The following is an 18,493-nucleotide window of genomic DNA, read 5'->3' on the forward strand; positions in this document are numbered from 1 at the left end:
CTTTTTTTTGCAATCTAATTATAACTCAATAATCAGCAAATAATTTTTATTGTTTAGCAAGAGCTTTTTCACTAAACAGTAGAAAACCATCAATTTTTGCTCTTTTGTTTCTATCCTGGTTATAGCCAAACTCGATCATCAGCAAATGATTATATGTTTATCAAGAGCTTTTTCACGAGCCTGCAGAAAACCATCAATTTTGCTCTCTTTTTTTGTAATTAAGGTTATAGCCAACTCATCAATTGGTATATGATTTCTACATTTATCATGACCTCTTTCATCAGGCTGTAGAAAACTGTCTATTTTGCTCTCTTTTACTGTTATCATTGTTATAACCAAACTCATGAATCAACAATTGATTTCTACGTTTATCAAGAGCTCTTTCATTAGACAGTAGAAAAATGTCAATTTTGCTCCTATTTTTTTGTTATCATGACTATAGCCAAACTCATCAATAAGCAAATAATTTCTAAGTTAATCAAGAGGTCTTTCATCAGGCTGCAGAAAACCTTCAATTTTGTTCATTTTTCGTTATAATGGTTATTGTAAAACTCTTCAATTAGCGAATGAGTTTTACGTTTATCGAGAGCTCTTTCATAAGACTGCAGAAAACAGTCAACTTTGCTCTCTTTTTTTGTTATCATGGTAATAGCCAAATTTATCATTAGCAAATGATTTCTACGTTTATCGATAGTTTTTTCATGAAGTTGAAGAAAACCTACAATTTTACCCATTTTTCGGTTATAATATTTATAGAAAAACTCTTCTATCGGCAAATAATTTCTACGTTTATCAAGATCTCTTTCATAAGACTACCAAAAGCTGTCAATGTTGCTCTTTCTTTTTTGTTATCATGGTTATAGCCAAACTCATCATCAACAAAAGATTTCTACGTTTATCAAGAGCTTTTTCGTGAGCCTGCATCAAAACCATCAATCTTGCTCATTCTTTCCGTTAACATTGTTATAGCCAAACTCATCATTCCTCAATATTTATATGTCATCCAGACTCTTCCTCGGACTTACGAAGCCGCCATTTTGTCTATGTTATACTGTTATCATTGTTATGGCTAAACTCATAAATGAGAAAATAATTTTTACGTTTTTTAAGAGCTCTTTCATTACACTGTAGAAAACCGTCACTTTTGCTCCATTTTTTTGTTATCATGGTTATAGCCAAACTCATCAATCAGCAAATGATTTCTACGTTTATCAAGATCTCTTTCATCAGACTTCAGAAAACCATCAACTTTGCTCCTCTTGTTTTGTTATCATGTTGATCAAGTTAAACCGGTTGGACCAGGTTTTCAATTTCAGTTAGAAATTAATAATAAAATTTTGTATCTTCTGCAGGATGAAGGTTTTTTTCTAAAGTAACTTAACTATATTGTAGTTTTTTTGTCAATAGTTATCAAATAATTTTAATATTAATTTTAAAATAAAATATACATGATGGACCAACCATTATATATCGGAATTTAATTGACCAATTTTGAATCACTAATGATCTTACTCATTTTCTATTCCGTATACCAATGCTCTCCACTGCGACCAATGTCGTATCTCCTTCCATTGCAACATTGTATTGCTTCACTATATAATTCACCATGGCTGATTCCGGTTGATGATAACACAAAGACAAAGCAAAAGTGATATCAGAAACGTGACTCTCAAGTAAACCGGAAAATCCAAAAAATTAATACTTATATATATTGTTGCCTTGAACACAAAGTAATAAGATTACCTTTTTGACATATCAAAGTTTCGGAAAGTCAACTTATATTATTTTCTTTTCATAAAGATTTGTTAAAGTTTTAAATATTTTCAATCACGATAGAGATAAATGGCAGCTTTAATTATTCTTTTAAAAATTAAATAATTTGAAATATATATATATCTTATGTAGTGTGTTTCTTTCACTTCAGCATGACTTTCATTAGTCTCTGGTGACGGCTGAAACGACTCGTCTCGAGCTTCTGCCGTCGTCTTTTATTCAAATTGTTTATTTTACTAAGTACAAAAATCGACTTGGCTTCCTCTGTTGAGTTAATCAGAGTCACGCCCTATTTATAAATTAGTCTCCCATCTTCCACTATTATTTTATATGCTTCTCTCTCCATCTGCGTGTTTCAAAGAAACACAGAGGTTATTGAGTATTCAAGAGTTATAGCTAATCATTATGGTCGAGTCAAATCAGATAAAAAGAATGGATGTGAGCTCTTGCTCGGGTGTTTCTCAAGATTTACATCTTTGCCGTCTCCTATATCCAACATTTAGTTTCAAATCAGTGAAAACAGAGTTTAGAACACATTCAAGATAGGAGGATCTAAAGATGGATATTGGATCTAAGTCCGTACCGGTAAAAGAATGGATGTGAGCTCTTGCTCGCTGACCAGACATCATAATAGAAGTGCAAGTTGTGGCCATAACGATGATGTGGGTCAATCTGTAATTTCAAGAGAGGGGTCATTATATTAGATGGTCATTAGATTATAATAGATCAACGAAACCAAAAGGAACTAATAACTCTTGATCTTGTGTTTTGCTACTAAACACATAGATTTGTTTCTTCACATGTACTTAGCTTGTCTTTGATAAAAAGTTACAAAAAGATATGGGGACTTACAACTTCAAGCCAATGCTAAAGAGCTAATTTTTGAGTCTTTTCATCTTTAGATAAGCCTTTCCCAACCTAAAGAGTGAGATTCACGTTGGTTTTTCATAATAAAGAGAGATATAGATATACTAACAACACCTTGAGTTATAAGTAAACAGAGATAAAATGATGTCAGACGTTAGCACCTCGTTTTCTAGCTCGCGCCCATTTCGAAACATCGCCTCATGTTTCTCTTCTTATAAAAAAAAAAAGAACATAGCTCAAATCCAGAGCATCACCCTCTAGAGTCTTCCACCTACAACATTTCAAGCAATACCAATTAGGGTTAGTCTAATCATCTTTAAAAGAAATTAAAAAGAAGAAGATGGATCAAGTAACTCACCAGAGCTCCTCAACAACGATGGCACAATCTGTAAAATTCCTTCTGGTCATGTAACTCTTGTACACCGTTGTAACGTAGTTGCAGCTGCATCAAGTTCGGTGAGATCTCTTACTATCCATAAATATAAAAAAATAATGGATCCACCGATAATGTAAAAGAAGATACTTAATTGATGCATACGATATTAGATCTCTTAGGGTATTTTTAAAATAAAGAAAAAGAAGGAGGAACAACTTTTCAATAAATTAATCTGGCACTAACGAATCCGTATATTGCACGATCAAAAGCAATCTCAAAATATTTTAAACCTAATAAAAATTGCGTAACCTAAAAACAATTCACTCAACTTTTTGTTTCAAGAAAGCAAATATCCTAAATAAAATATCTATATTTTTCGTATGAACCCATCCCTGGATGTAACAGAATCATAAATATGAAAGACAAAATGAAAATATTATTTTAAATATACGAAATCACAAATTATTTAAAACAAAACAAAAAGAACCAAAATCTCAAATATCAAACAACTTAATCAACTGATCATTCACAACCAGAGAAATCAATGTAAAAGTAGAAATACACCAATATGAAAACACAACCACTAATAAAAAACAATGATACCTCTACAATCTCAACTTTGAACTCGTCTTGGATAGCCGCTCATAGAGAAAAAGGATCAAACAAACCCTAATATTTTTGGAGAATTTATGCTTGACTAAAAAAAGAGAAATACCACGTTTACAAACTCTAAAACGTGGAAACATTGGAACCTTAATCTAAATTATAAATCCATAATGAAAACAAATTATATATAAAAGATCGAATATTACCTATCCACCGGTTCATAAAAGATCGAGTATTACCTATCTATATATATATATATATATATATATATATATATATATATATATATATATATATATATATATATATTTAAAATATTCTCATCTCTAATACATACAAAGTAGTATGCAAAGAATAATCATTTTCCAAGAGCATGACCAATAATACTTTAAGATTTTCCAAGAGCATGACCAATAATACTTTAAGATGAAAAAAAAAACAGAGCAGAGTTGAGCTAGGGAGAAGAAGAAGAAGTCGTAGTTATTGAGATGTAATACATAGCAACATCCCTCTTCAATGGAAGATCAGGTAATGGTAACTCAAAATTCAAGACTTGTATCGCTTGTTTTATCGAAGGTCTCGAGCTTTTTTATCAGGATGAGCACACCACAACCCTAAAACCAGAAGACACTCAGCTTCTTTATTATCGAATTCATTACCCTATTTCTCATCAACAGACGAAGTCATCACTTCTTGTTTTCCATAAAGTTTCCAAACTTTCTCCACAAGACTCTTCTCATTACTCTCTGAATCACTGTTATCTTCTTGCGTTCGTTCCAGCGATTTTCTCCCTGTGACAATCTCTAGTAAAACAATTCCAAAGCTATATATATCAGACTCTTTACTCGCACTTCCTTTCGTTACATATTCATGTGCCATGTACCCAAAAGTTCCAGCCAATCCTGTTGTATGGGAACCATGTTCATGGTTCATAACCCGAGCCAAACCGAAATCACCTAACTTTACATTGAAATCACTGTCAAGCATTATATTGCTTGCTTTGATGTCTCTGTGCAGTACACATTGATCCCATTCTTCATGAAGATAAAGCAGAGCAGAGGCTAAACCAAGAGCTATCTTGTACCTTATGTCCCAAGAAAGTAAATGGGGTCTTTTGCCAAAGAGGTGGGAGTTCAAGCTACCATTTAGCACTAACTCATATATCAGCAAGAACTCGTTTTTTTCATTACACCAACCAATGAGTTGCACCATGTTTCGATGTCTCAGTTTGCTGATGATCTTAACTTCATTTAAAACTCTTTCTTTCGCTGCCTTGAATCACCGGATAATTTCTTCACCGCAACCATTGTATTGATTTCTTTCAAATTTCCTTCATAAACCGCTCCAAATCCTCCTTCACCTAGCTCTCTATGGCTTGAGAATCTGTTGGTTGCTCACACAAGATCTTTATAAGAAAACTTTCTTGGTCCTGCTTCCCTTTCAAGATCTTCGTTTATCGATATCATGTTTGCTATATCTCTGTCTTTCTTTTTTCTTTGCTTCCGTGACCAAACCACCACGATCGTGTGGACCAAAACTATCAGTAAAACAAACCCGGAAACCGAAATGCCAACGACCAATCCTATCTTGCTATCGGCTTTCTCGATATCCAAAGTTGAACTGAGCTCCCATGATAAAAGTCTATGTTCCTCTGTGTTTCTTCCAGCAGCAGCTATAAACCCGAACATTACTTCTGATGGTTTGCGAGGTCGATGATGTAAGAAAGGCTTGAACTCTCCTTAGGATCAGAGGTTGTTAATTAGCTCATAAGCCCAAGTCACACTTAAATTCTTAGTCACAGAATCATAAGAGATCTTTGCATGACCAATATCTTGGCTGTGTTAGCTTGCATTCCAACGTTTTCAACATCGATGTGTTCTTTCCACACATCCAACCTGCAAACAAACGTAAAAATAATTAATATTTCAATTTGAAGAAATCAGAATCTATAAAAAATTAAATCATGAAATCAGTGTCATCTCAACATGAAGAAAACAATCATAATCATTCCATAGTAAATTCGATTCATTAGAACCAAAACAATACAAAATATATATATTATCAAAACTATATGTTTAGGTTAACGAATATGAGTTTTAATGGTGTGGCCGAAGCTCTATATTTATACCTTAATATCTAGGGCAAACCGTCATAATTATTTCTTAAATTTTAATTTTTAAAAATTAGAAATTTTCTTGATAAAAATATCCGTAATATATTTAGAATTTACCTTACTATTTAAAAAAAAAGAAAAAGAAAACGAAAATTCCGTATTCTAAATCAAAATTGAAACAATCAAACCCTAAAGTTTTCTCTCACGATTACAAAATTTTTTTAAAGCGATTGAATTGCTTAAAAGCCCAATATCTATTTAACAATTTCATCACGATAGACATACCTATGCAATCTCGACCAATCTCGTTTTAGAGAACTCTGTTTTTTTCGAGCTTCAAAAGAGACCCAGTATATTTTAGAAAGTAAATTAATTAATGTTAGTTTCAAAAAAACAAAAAGAAAATCATATAAATAATTCATAATAAAATACAAATATATATAGTTAGATTAGAGATTACCTTCTCGTACTCATCTAATCCCACACATTCCCTTTCTCTTTCCTTAACAGTTTCCCATATCAAAGACTCAATATGCCTCTCTAGCTCATCAATCTTCCCGTTCCCATGCTTCTTAGTCCCGAACACAACATATCTTGCAACCACAATTTTCAACAACATTACATTATATATGTTCATTCACTTAACTTGATATATTATATAGAGAAATTATTTTGAATCCACTTACGTGAAGCCATTGAGGTGAAGAGGATGTTGTTGTGAGTGATGGCCTTTTGAAGACATCTAAGCTTAGGTGTAATTCACCCCCGTCGAGTACGTGTACACTATCCCTAAACATCATTTTTTCCAATAAAATTATTCATACAAAATAAATATATAATAAATTCTCAAAGCGAACTTAGAAAAACGGTGAGAACCAAAAAAAAAAATCTTAGTTTCTCTCAGTCAGCACAATTGATCATAAATTATTAACGATCCACGCGTGATCATAATCCAAACTCTGTACATAACAGAAAGAAACACAAACATTTAAATAGGTAAATAGATGTAAAAATACCTTTCCAAACCTCGTTCTGTTATCATCAACACCACTTTCGTCCAAAAGCTTTGTCGATAGAACCTCCCACGCTCTACAAAACTGAAACACATACCAAAAGAATCAAATCAGCAAAACAATAAATTAACAAACTAATGTAAAAAATAAAACAAACAGCAAACAATATGCACACGACCTCTAAAGGTAAATGAAAACAATATATGCATGACAAACAATTTGATTTATCAAAATCGTAGCTGTATAAAAAAACCATAATGGTGAAAACTATCTAATGGGCACAGAGAAAATAATACCTAATTCTCTGGCCGATCAACAATATATATAGCTTTAAGATTAGGGCAAACATCAATTATTATCTTAAGAAATTTAACTTTTTAATTAGAAACAAAATCAGAAAACTAACAAAAACGAATATTAACTACTAAGATATAGAATTATCTAAAAAATTAACAAATAAATTTAAGTTAAGATTCCATAATCATTAAAGTCGAGACATTATGACATCCGTATCCCCAACGATTACACTATAAAATAAAAAAATTTAAGGGTGATTAAGACTAATCATCTCAAAACACGATTAGACTTATATACCCTTAACAATTAAGAACAAAAAATTTCGAAATTGAGGGTGTTTGAGACATTATTATAGAGATCAACACACGATTAGACTTATATACCCCTAATTACGAAGAAGAAGAAATTTCGAGAAGAACAATTCATTAAGGGTGTTTAGGACAAATCATTCCAACTTTTAACCACAGGCCTCCAATGCCCTAACTTTGAATGTGGTGCGTTTCTACTTCTCAAATAATTATTGTAGAGATTTGTTCCAGACCAATATCTTATCCACTTGTCTTATATATGTGTATATATATATATGTTCTTAATCTTTGAAAGTACACATACTAACATCGATTAGTTAAAACTTCATATGGTAAAAACACCTAAAGGCCATTTTTATATTGAAAAAATAATTTATTAATGTTTGGCGTCAAAGGGATGAAACCATTATATTTATACCCTACTAATAATTTTATACAGTAGTAAATTCATTTATGCACGAAAGAAAGTCAAACATGATTGATAAGTAGCTTCTTGTTTTGGTAACGTACGTATTTAAAAATTTTAAAAAAAAAACAATCGCTTGGATTTTACCACATATAGACCAATATTTCATGATTCCAAGTCATTAACAATTGACAACAAAATCATGATACCTAATCATATACGTAATCGTAATGTACTAATGTGGATTGGAAATGTCAGTGCAAAAGTCTTGTGACAACCTGATGTAACAAGTACCGACGTCGTTTAATTTATCCACCAGTAACATCAGTAAGAAGCACAACCCAAAAAACGTCGTCGTGTTTGTCATCAAATGGGTAAGTAAGGGCAATAATGTCATTTAGATTCAACCAACCACAGCACTGGAACGGAAGCCCAACCCAAAGACAAAGACAGAGAGAGAGCGCTTCCAGTCGATGACAATGGCGTCTTTAGCCTTGAGAGTCTAGATCGAGTAAGCGAAGTCGTTGAATCTCATCGCGATTTCTAGCCCCAGGTACTCTATATTGAATCTCTCAATGTGCTTTGGTTATCGCTAGAGGACGTTGGATCATAGGATTTTTGGAGTTAGGGTACAATTAGCTGAAAATTCCTATTTCGAAATGCCATCTCCTTGAGGTTAGCAAGACTGTGGAACAAAAGCACTTAGCTGATGCTTGTAAATAGTTTAGGTTTTGAATCTTCCGGCTCTGTTTCGAGAACTGGCAAGTTGGTTCCCTTTGAAACACTTGATACTGTTGTTGAGGTCTTGTAAAATTCTGTATGAATCATTGTGTTTGTGTTTCTTTCTCTTAAACCCTTAAAAACAATTTGATATTAAACAATTTGATCAAGTTTACAAGTATTTATACACATACTTACTTTAATAGTATGCAGTTATTGGCTTGTCTTATTTGATAGAATTGGCTATAGTTGCTTGGACCTCAGAGTTTTGATCAGTTCCACTGACTATGAGCAAGAAGCTGTTAGCTTATAGCCTTATAGTTATCATGTTCTAATGATCAAATGAACTATTTAAGAACTTACTTTTTGCAATATTCATGACTGTTTCTGGGTGATTTCGTGAAGCTCTTCGTTTGCAACTTCAAGCTTTTATTCTGGCTGATACCTTCGTCTGATCTTTTAGTCTCTAGTGATGACCTCAATATTCTAGGACTTTCCTTATTTCATTGTTGGGGAAACGCTGGCTTATTGGTTTTGCAAGGGAATGACCGAGATTAATAGAAACTATTTTTTCAACTGATTCATATATGTTGCTTTATTAAACATTATCCATGATACATATGTATTATATATTTATATTGCTGAGTTCACAACTAATTGTTACTCTATAACTATCAGGTTTTTAAAGATCAATCATTTCCTGAAAGAGTAAAACACAGTGAAGATGTAAACACTGAGAGCAGAAGAGACCAAGACCACAAGCGCTAGCACGGTATGAATCGTCAAAGCATTGCCGCAGGAGAGAAGCCCGAGACGGAGTTGGATAACATCAACAATTGACAACAAAAGAAACACACAGCCCAAGATACATCCACCAGCTGCACCAAGCACACCGAAACGAAGCACATCACTATTGATATTTGCTTTAAACACTTCGTCCGTTTCTTTGCTGTTCAAAAGGTTGATGGATAGCTTTATCCCTTGAGCCACTAGGGAGGAGAAGAGGAAGAAGGCAAATGAGATGACTTCAAACACAACGAGGTCCCGTTCCACGTCTCGTCCAGCATTGCACTCGGATCTGTCCGTGAGGCTGAGGTCACGTGGCTGGTCGAAGGAGATTCCGACAAAGACTGCAACCGTGAAGAGAGAATTAGCACTTACAATCCCATCGAGAGCCGTAACATGAACACTCGTGGTCGATGCGGTTGAACGGCTGGTGTTGCTGTTGCTATTGTGGTTGCTGCTCGTCTCTATGTCGGAATCTGCCATTACCAATGAATCTCTATTTTTTTTATAGCTTAAAGCTTCTATTAATGGTGGTGGATCATAATCTTCTGTTGTGTTCTTATGATTTCCTTTTGAATTGATTTGGTAATGTTGTTTAAGAGTGGGTGGTGTTTGGTTTAGAACGATTAGCCAATGGAAAACGATAGCTCTATGTTAAATGATAATTAAATCTTTTTCAAGTCTTGGAAGGTAAACACACTTTTCTCCTTTTGTTATGAAAGAAAATGGTTTCTTCTAGTAACCAAAACTTTGAATTCTATTCACATGTAAAACAACACAATATCAAATTTACACGTTAACTTAAAACGGTGTTGCGTATTTGAAAAGACATTAATATATTAATCACAAGATTAAACAACCAAGAATAGAAAGAAACAAAACTCAAGCTTGTCTTGGCTGACGTGGCATGTTCTGAAGTTTTCATTGGCTGGATAATTCAAGAGGATGAAATATAGAAACTTCTTAAGTAAAAGTTTCAAACCACACAAGAGAAGGAGGAGGCAATGGCGGTCTTATCCACCATCTTCTCCATCACCAGAGCTTCAACGCCTCTTATGGCGTCTCTAACTAATGACTCACCGTCTCCACTTCCTTCTCCGTCGAAGAAACCGGCAAACCTAAGCAAAGTGAGCAAACAAATGGGAAATCAAAAGCAGCAATTACGGAAGCAGCGACGAGGCAACAAGCCTTCGATAGCTCAGATCGAGCGAGCATTTGGCGCTGGATCATATCGTGATTCCGAAGGGTAAAGACACTAATTACCATTGCAAAATGTGTACTTATATAATTGTAATTGGGCGGTTTTGAAATTTTTTTTTTTTTTTTTTGCCCCATGAAAGGGAAATGGATATGAATACGGTATTCGATGAGCTTCTATTAGGCCATGCTAATAAATTCGAAAGTAAGCTGGAGAAGAAGCTACGAGAGATTGGCGAAATCTTCGTAGCTCGAACAGAGCCTAAGCTTCGTTCTTCTGGTTAGTTTAGTGATTATAATCTCATGCTAGTCATCACATCTAAATTCCATAACTGCGTTGGCTTAATGGGATGATTCATTGATGTTGCAGGGAAACCAGTTTTGATGTTTACACTTCAATGGATTCTTCCCATATGGATTATGTCTCTGCTCATAGCTTGTGGAGTTATCAAACTCCCTTTTAGCCTCCCATTACTTGATGACTTGATCATGTGATTCTACCACAACACACTTAATTATATATATACTATACCATGTCTCGTTACTTCTACTTCTAGTGATCTTATGATAGATAGCTTGATAAATGCATCTGTAGTATTAACCCATTTACGCGATTTCGATGAATTTCTTTACGTACTAATCTTTGGTTATAATGGTGGTGTATGCACAATCTTGCAGCTATAAATAGAAAGTTTTGACAAAATGGCATGTCAATTTGTTTATGTTCCCCCACTTCATCATCGTTTTACATGTTATAAATGAATCGAAACTCTATATTTAAAATAAGTTTTGTATAGCAGCAAAAAACTCAATCAATACCTATATAAAAATCAGTATGTTGCTGTGAAAAAAGGAAAGAAAGTCTCTCTACTAATTGGACGTTGAATTAGAATACGAAGCTGGCCAATTTACGTAGTTAGTGGTAGGTGGCCAACAATGCTCACTCTCAACATCTGTATTATCCACCGCATTTCAAAAGTTATTTTGAATTCTTAATAAATAGTAGAAGAAATAATCGTCATCAATTTAGTATAGTATAAGAGCATCTCTAGACTAGTACTACATTATTGAAATAACTAAATATATACATGGCTTTGTGATTTTATTATAGAAAAAAAGTGCTCAACAACAGATGATAATCCAGAGGAGCAGATTCGATTCTAATTAGTACTGTCAGATTTTCCAGTATTTATGCTTTTGCGTGACCCTTTAATTATGAATCCCATTAAGCAAATAAACATTATTATGAGACCGATTTCTCTTTGATCAATTATTTAAATCCTGTCTTTTTTTTTTTGTCAATTTTATTTCGTGTAGTCAATAAAGAAAATTCAATTAATCTTATTAACGGACAGATAATAAAACTAAGCATTAAGAAAATTCAAAATTGGCTATTTTTTTCATATAATTTGACTCATTTTATTTATTTAATCTGAACAAATTGACTTTAAATTAAAAAAATAGGACAAAATTAAAAAGAAACGGAACGCGTCCTCTTTTTTTTTTTTTGGCGTCTTCACTTTTCTTCTCTCTTTCTCGATAGTCTCTCTGTGAATTTTCCCGTGAATTTTCCCGGAGCTTTTCTCGGGAAAATAATCTAAAGAAGATTCGAGATTGAGACACGTCATCTCCGGTTTCGTAGAGAGATCTGAAGAAGGAGTCTCTCCTATTGTAGTTTTTTTCCGATGGGAACGCTTCAGTCATGGAGAAAAGCTTACGGAGCCCTAAAAGACTCCACCAAAGTCGGCCTTGTCCGTGTCAACAGCGAATACGCCGTACGCTCTTTCCATCGATTTTCTTTTGTCTATTTCTTTAATCTGAAGAAAAGAAAATCTCCGATAGATTCGGTTTTTAATTTCTGGAATTTTCATTGTAATTTTTAGGATTTAGATGTCGCCATAGTCAAAGCTACCAATCATGTTGAGTGTCCTCCCAAAGATCGCCATCTCAGAAGTGAGTGATTCACTTTCTCGGGATTTCTTAGATCTGATTTTCTTCTTCTCTGAATGAATTGGTTTCTTCTATTGTTGCAGAAATCTTCGCTGCAACATCAGTGACTCGTGCTCGAGCAGATGTTGCTTATTGTATTCACGCTCTTTCCCGGCGCTTGCATAAAACCAGGAATTGGACGGTACTGATTGATTACTCTCTTTTGTGTTCTTGATGACATGATCTTTAATGCTTGAAATTGTGTGTTTGAGTAAAGCATTTTGATAGTTTTTGAAGTCTATTTTTCTCTTGTGTTTCTTCAACAGGTTGCTTTGAAGACACTAATTGTTATTCATCGGCTTCTAAGGGAAGGAGATCCAACTTTCAGAGAGGAACTATTGAATTTCTCGCAGAGAGGGCGAATTTTGCAGCTTTCTAATTTTAAGGATGATTCAAGCCCTATTGGTAAGTCTATTTAGTGTTTCTGCTTCATGTGTGTATAGAGAGTTAACGTTCACTGTATGCTTTTATGTTTCTCTTACAGCCTGGGATTGTTCAGCTTGGGTACGTACTTATGCACTATTTCTCGAAGAACGGCTTGAATGCTTCAGGGTTTTAAAATATGATACTGAGGCAGAACGTCTTCCCAAGTCTACCCCAGGGCAGGATAAGGTATCAAATGTTGGTTTACTCTTTTTTTTTGGTGTTCATACCTCCTTTTCTTTTCTGATTGTTTCGGTTTTGCATATTGCGGATGGCCAGGGGTATAGTAGAACCAGGGATTTAGATGGTGAAGAACTCTTGGAGCAGTTGCCAGCTTTGCAGCAGCTTCTCTATCGTCTCATCGGTTGCAGGGTACTTTTTCTGATGTTATTAGTTTCTGTTGTTGATAGTTTGTGACATTGTGTTGTGGCTGCACTTGCTGATCAATGAACTGTCTTGCCCCTTTGCTTTTTTCAGCCAGAAGGTGCTGCTAACCACAATCATGTTATACAATATGCACTTGCTCTGGTACGGAACAAATTATCCCTTGTCCTAGGATTAACATTTCCACAACTGGACACAGTTGTTGGTGTCTTGCTCTACAAAAGCGAAGCTCGAAAATTTCTTAAATTCTTTGTCATCGTATGATAGGTGTTGAAAGAGAGTTTTAAAGTCTATTGTGCTATCAATGATGGAATCATCAATCTCATTGACAAGGTAGGTCTAGTTTGTCTTTTTGCCATCATAGCTATCATATCTCTCTATCTGCTTTCCTTTTTCCATACTTAATTTTTCATATATTGCAGTTCTTTGAAATGGCAAAACATGAAGCCATCACTTCCCTTGAGATATACAAGCGTGCGGGTCAGCAGGTGATTTTGTTGGACTGTTTCAGTTGGTATATATTTTACTTGTCGCACATTTTGTGTGTAACAAGGGATAATGTGTTTTTCAGGCTCGTAGCCTTTCTGATTTCTATGAAGCCTGCAAAGGATTGGAACTTGCAAGGAATTTTCAATTTCCTGTTCTAAGAGAGGTACTAACTGAGGACAACTTATGATAAATTTAATTGGCAACCATTGCTTGTTTCTGTCACTTAAAACATTACTTTACATTTGTTTACTTCAGCCTCCACAATCTTTTCTGACAACAATGGAGGAGTATATTAAAGAAGCACCGCGGGTTGTCGATGTCCCAGCGGAACCACTGGTATGTATGCATATTTTCTCATATTAGTGATCCAATGTTTTTGGTCTTTTGGCCTTTTTTCTGTGTCTTATTTGCTAATGAAGTTGTCTACATTCAGCTTCTAACATATAGGCCGGATGATGGACTGACTGCCGAAGATACTGAACCGTCGCTTGAAGAACGTGAAATGTTACCTTCAGATGATGTCGTTGTACCTGAAGAAACAGAACCTTCTCCCCCGCCTCCTTCTTCAGCCAACGCTCAGACCTTCATTGACAACGATGATTTACTGGTGAAAATTCTATTATGATCACTTTATGATTTTGATTTCAATTTTGTTTCTTACTGCGATTCTTATGTCTCAAGTTCTACTTGTTCAATTTTCCCCACAGGGTCTGAACACTAGTGCTCCTGATGCATCAGTTATCGAAGACCAAAATGCACTTGCTTTAGCCATTATTTCAACTGATGGTGAGCTTCTTGTTGGACCATTTACATGTCTACTAATATTCTGCCAGTCTCGAGGATTTCTTACTTTATTTTTTATTTCCTTTTGCTGACTCATTTCTGATCTCTCTATTCCAGCTAATCCTTCAACGCCTCGTTTTGGTCAAGCAAATGATTACGATCCTACAGGATGGGAGCTTGCCTTGGTGACAGCACCTAGCAGCGATATCTCTGCAGCCACCGAGAGGAAATTGGTAAGCATTATTCTCTTTGTTAAAATTAATGCCATAGGTTTAAAAACAGTAGATCACAGAAATCAACGCCAGTTAGTAGTTACCGGCTAAAAATTTGGCTGGAAAGTTGGGACTTTAGATGTTGAATCTTTAAATCACTGATACTATGAACCTTGTTAATAGAAAATTAGTTAGTTCATAATAAAAGAGTCATCACAAGCATTGTTTTACCGAAATTTGCCAACCTTGAGACTAGGAACCTTGCTATTAATCTAGCTATGGACGTTGGAAGTGGAACCGTGAGAATAGGAAGTTCATTGTTGGTCTAGGTGCTTATATAAGAGGATAGTGTGTAAGGCTGTAAGCTAATCTTGAAAAACCATTGTTTTTGTGCATCAAAATCAAAAATGTTTAGGCTGGAGGGTTAGATACGCTTACACTTAGCAGTCTATACGATGATGGAGCCTACATAGCTTCCCAACGCCCTGTGTACGGTGCACCAGCTCCCAATCCATTTGCGTCCCATGACCCTTTTGCGTCGTCCAATGGTACAACTCCCCCACCTCAGCAGCCAGCGGTCAACAACCCCTTCGGTGCTTACCAGCCGACATATCAGCATCAGTCCAACCCTCCTACCAATAATAGTAACCCATTTGGTGATTTTGGGGAATTCCCGGTGAACCCGGTATCACAGCAGCCAAATACCACGGGTTATGGTGATTTTGCGGTAAACCAACATAACAACCCGTTCCGCAGCACTGGCCTCATTTGATCATGTTGTCTATTCACGTTTGTATCATCTTCATTGGTTTTGGTGGAGGGAAAGAGAAAGAGGGAAATGGTTTTTATTTGTGAGTAATAGAACCACATGATGATTTGTTTGATGATCTCTTTTGTTATTGCTTGTAGAAAGATTATATATAATGCATATATGAGTTAAATCCCCAAAAGAACATTCTTAAAATTATTACGTTCATGTGTTATTTTGAGAGCTAGCTAAAAATGTTTAGTTCTAATGGGCCGATATGACGTGTCTCGTCTTAGGTTCTCATTTCTATCGTCCTATTGCACCCATTGATATTTCAACACGCGTTGACATATAACACGCCGAATTCATCGAATTATTGGCCCAATTGATTCTTTATTCACCTTTGATATGATGATAAAAGTTCAAAATCAGGGATAATAACGTAAATTCACAGAAGTTAATGAGTTATCATCTTCATCCACGTCAGCGATCCTGCAACATAGTATTCTGATAGTCCGATAACCGTCAGATCATCTCTCGAATTCCGATACCCCAGCCGTCCGATCAACAAAAACATTTTTTATTTAAATCATAAAGAAAACCTAATTTTATTTCCCTTTTAAAATCCCCACACAGTTTCTTAGCTTCAGCGCAGCAACAGTACTCTCTCTCTGCGAATTCAAGTTTGACATGACGACGCCGGAGAGCGATCCTCAACTAGATCCAACGGCGGCGCAGAATTTTCCATTCTCTCTCCCTCCGTACCCTAAGGTATATTATATTAGATTAGATTTTGAAACGCTATTTATGGTGATTCGATTTCTTTGGATCTGAGAAATTGTTTGTTTACCTCTGTGGATTTCAGATGATTATGGAAGCGATCGAAGCATCCACCGACCCTTACGGATGCAACAAAACGGCGATTGCAAAACACATCGAATCAACCAAGATCACTCTACCTCCATCTCACATGACGCTTCTCAGTTACCATCTCAATCAAATGAAACAATCAGGTCAGCTCATGGTTTTCAAAAACAATTACATGAAACCAGATCCTAATGGTCCTCCTAAACGTGGCCGTGGCCGTCCTCCGAAACCTAAACCAGAAGCCGGTTCAAGCCACGTGGCGACGGTTCCAGCTCCGTCAGCTTCTCCGTCGAGGCCTCGAGGTCGTCCTCCAAAGTCTAAGGAGGCTCCGTCGGAGCCAAAAGAAAAAGTACCGAGTGTTTCGGGAAGGCCACGTGGACGACCACCGAAGAAGCAGAAGACGGAATCAGAGACGGTTAATGCGACGGATGCACCGACGGCTAAGCCTGAAGGTGAGCGTAGAGGTCGTGGAAGGCCACCGAAAGTGAAACCAGCTATGGTGCCTGTTGGTTGTTAGAGTAAAATGCAAATGCTCCTTCGATAGAAAGATAGTTTTTTAAAAAAATAAAATTTAGTATTTTCCTAATTTCGTTTTAATCGTGTAGTTTTAAATTTAATTGTGTGTGTTCGTTATTGTTTAGGTGGTTGATTAGAGAATGTAATTCGACTTTGCATTTGGTGTGTGATGTAAATTTCGGGTCATAACCCTTTTATAAAGTTTGTTTCAAAAAAAAAAAAAACCCTTTTATAAAGTAACGGTTGGTGAAAATATTCGTTTTGATACGTTAATAAGAGTGATTCAAGAAAATTGGCTTTTTAGTAAAACAGTAGCAACAATTAGAATTGGTGGCGAAACAGTAAAAAATTATTAACGTCTGTTATAAGAAGTTCAATGAATGTTGGAGAATTTGGTAACATGATTTCAAAATTAGACAAACAGAATTGACAAGTTTTGACTTTTGAGGTGTTGTAGTTCAGGCGGGAGGTAGAGGTTTCAAATGATAGCAAAAGTTTGGAAACGTAGTTGGTCCCCCAGTTGGATTAATGAATGAGAGAATACACATGGTTGGATTGTGGTATTGGTAACCTTTCACAGTTTTGATTGAAAAAGGTTGTGTTTTGGTTTAAACTTTGAAGAGAAGAGGGCCTAAATTCAATTTCTTGGACCGATAATGGGCCTAAGGAATTACCGTTAAAAGGAAATTAAAAACACTTGGGCAACGTCTTTTTGGCTTTTTGCTAATTGCTTGTTTGGTTACTGTTTTAGTTTTCAATTCGTGTGAGGGACCATAGCTTTTTACCATTTCATGTTAAAAACCATACGACTGTTAGGGTCGGATTCCACCCACACTGAGTCCGAGCTAGGAAATAATACCTCGGGCCGTATCATCAAAACCGGCTCGGGGAACACTGCCGAAACAGCTCGGAATCAATCATTGAACTGGCTCGGAGAATGTCGATTGATATGACTCGGGTCACCTTATACCGGCTCGGGGACGTTTGCCACGACAGCTCGGGAACCTATATGTCACCATGCCCGAGCTGAGCTTTCCTTCCACCCCGAGCCGACCTCACAAGTAGCCCGAGCCGCTTCTCTGAGAGTAGCCGAGCTCAATCGACGAAGAGTATCCGAGCCCAATTTGATGTTACCATTCTCCTGAACATGTGAACATATTAATTCGTACATCTTGAAAAACCAACGAACAAATTAAATGTTCTAGCTAGCAAAGTTACTAATTATATTGAGACTAATCATATATCCGAAACTGCAAAATCCGTGCTCAAAATGGTACATACCTGTTAACGAAAGCTTAAAAAACTAGCACATACTACTATAATTTTTTTTGTATATATATATAGATAATTTAAATTTTCGGATCAAAATGTAAGAGTTGTGAGTTTTATATACATATCAAAGTTGCAACATATCTATACTAGTATTTTAACAGTAACATAACTTAGCATAATAAAAAAAGAGAATGAAAAGACAAACGAACATACGATTATAGAAGAAACAATCTTTAACATACAAAATTCTCACTTCTAGTTCTATCTATATAAACAATTAAATAATAGTCAGATCTACAACAGTACGTATGTAAAATCAATTAACAAACAAACCTTGAAATCTTGATA

The 18,493-nt window shown here is 35.5% G+C and overlaps 4 protein-coding genes, 1 long non-coding RNA gene and 2 pseudogenes across 5 annotated transcripts; 3 read left to right on the forward strand and 4 right to left on the reverse strand.

Moving 5' to 3' along the window:
- Positions 1–1,868: 1,868 nt before the first annotated feature.
- Positions 1,869–3,406, reverse strand: LOC110228241 (annotated as a pseudogene).
- A 681-nt stretch (positions 3,407–4,087) lies between these two features.
- LOC9312831 lies at positions 4,088–5,484 on the reverse strand (annotated as a pseudogene).
- A 735-nt stretch (positions 5,485–6,219) lies between these two features.
- LOC110228063 lies at positions 6,220–6,842 on the reverse strand. The gene is made up of 3 exons (XR_002331668.1): positions 6,752–6,842; positions 6,422–6,524; positions 6,220–6,328 (listed from the first exon to the last, which is right to left on the reverse strand). It is a non-coding gene; the product is annotated as an uncharacterized LOC110228063 (long non-coding RNA).
- A 2,204-nt stretch (positions 6,843–9,046) lies between these two features.
- On the reverse strand, positions 9,047–10,012 carry LOC9312832. Its single transcript, XM_021026266.1, has one exon. The coding sequence runs from the start codon at positions 9,746–9,748 to the stop codon at positions 9,173–9,175; it is 576 nt and encodes a 191-aa protein (XP_020881925.1). The 5' UTR covers positions 9,749–10,012; the 3' UTR covers positions 9,047–9,172.
- A 224-nt stretch (positions 10,013–10,236) lies between these two features.
- Positions 10,237–11,076, forward strand: LOC9312833 (probable NAD(P)H dehydrogenase subunit CRR3, chloroplastic). The gene is made up of 3 exons (XM_002875035.2): positions 10,237–10,511; positions 10,606–10,742; positions 10,833–11,076. The coding sequence occupies exons 1-3, from the start codon at positions 10,270–10,272 to the stop codon at positions 10,955–10,957; spliced, it is 504 nt and encodes a 167-aa protein (XP_002875081.1). The 5' UTR covers positions 10,237–10,269; the 3' UTR covers positions 10,958–11,076.
- An 812-nt stretch (positions 11,077–11,888) lies between these two features.
- On the forward strand, positions 11,889–15,709 carry LOC9311150 (putative clathrin assembly protein At2g01600). Its single transcript, XM_002875036.2, has 15 exons — positions 11,889–12,237; positions 12,346–12,415; positions 12,496–12,593; positions 12,718–12,856; positions 12,936–13,063; positions 13,154–13,246; positions 13,352–13,402; positions 13,526–13,591; positions 13,681–13,746; positions 13,830–13,910; positions 14,003–14,083; positions 14,181–14,354; positions 14,455–14,533; positions 14,648–14,763; positions 15,158–15,709. Exons 1-15 carry the CDS (start codon positions 12,148–12,150, stop codon positions 15,512–15,514), a joined length of 1,689 nt encoding a protein of 562 aa, XP_002875082.1. The 5' UTR covers positions 11,889–12,147; the 3' UTR covers positions 15,515–15,709.
- A 407-nt stretch (positions 15,710–16,116) lies between these two features.
- Positions 16,117–17,074, forward strand: LOC9311151 (HMG-Y-related protein A). The gene is made up of 2 exons (XM_002875037.2): positions 16,117–16,261; positions 16,356–17,074. The coding sequence occupies exons 1-2, from the start codon at positions 16,181–16,183 to the stop codon at positions 16,872–16,874; spliced, it is 600 nt and encodes a 199-aa protein (XP_002875083.1). The 5' UTR covers positions 16,117–16,180; the 3' UTR covers positions 16,875–17,074.
- The last annotated feature ends 1,419 nt before the right edge of the window (positions 17,075–18,493 follow it).

The sequence above is a fragment of the Arabidopsis lyrata genome (genome assembly GCF_000004255.2).
Source record: "Arabidopsis lyrata subsp. lyrata unplaced genomic scaffold ARALYscaffold_5, whole genome shotgun sequence".
In the NCBI taxonomy this organism is placed as follows: Eukaryota; Viridiplantae; Streptophyta; class Magnoliopsida; order Brassicales; family Brassicaceae; genus Arabidopsis; species Arabidopsis lyrata.

What these genes read in the sequence shown, in the direction of transcription:
- LOC9312833 (XM_002875035.2), top strand. Translation starts at nt 10,270, where the DNA reads ATGGCGGTCTTATCCACCATCTTCTCCATCACCAGAGCTTCAACGCCT. An exon ending in TCATATCGTGATTCCGAAGG is followed by an intron (nt 10,512 to 10,605) that starts GTAAAGACACTA and finishes GCCCCATGAAAG; the next exon opens with GGAAATGGATATGAATACGG. An exon ending in GCCTAAGCTTCGTTCTTCTG is followed by an intron (nt 10,743 to 10,832) that starts GTTAGTTTAGTG and finishes TTGATGTTGCAG; the next exon opens with GGAAACCAGTTTTGATGTTT.
- LOC9311150 (XM_002875036.2), top strand. Translation starts at nt 12,148, where the DNA reads ATGGGAACGCTTCAGTCATGGAGAAAAGCTTACGGAGCCCTAAAAGAC. An exon ending in ATAAAACCAGGAATTGGACG is followed by an intron (nt 12,594 to 12,717) that starts GTACTGATTGAT and finishes TTTCTTCAACAG; the next exon opens with GTTGCTTTGAAGACACTAAT. An exon ending in TACAATATGCACTTGCTCTG is followed by an intron (nt 13,403 to 13,525) that starts GTACGGAACAAA and finishes ATCGTATGATAG; the next exon opens with GTGTTGAAAGAGAGTTTTAA.
- LOC9311151 (XM_002875037.2), top strand. Translation starts at nt 16,181, where the DNA reads ATGACGACGCCGGAGAGCGATCCTCAACTAGATCCAACGGCGGCGCAG. An exon ending in CTCTCCCTCCGTACCCTAAG is followed by an intron (nt 16,262 to 16,355) that starts GTATATTATATT and finishes TGTGGATTTCAG; the next exon opens with ATGATTATGGAAGCGATCGA.
- LOC9312832 (XM_021026266.1), bottom strand. Translation starts at nt 9,748, where the DNA reads ATGGCAGATTCCGACATAGAGACGAGCAGCAACCACAATAGCAACAGC.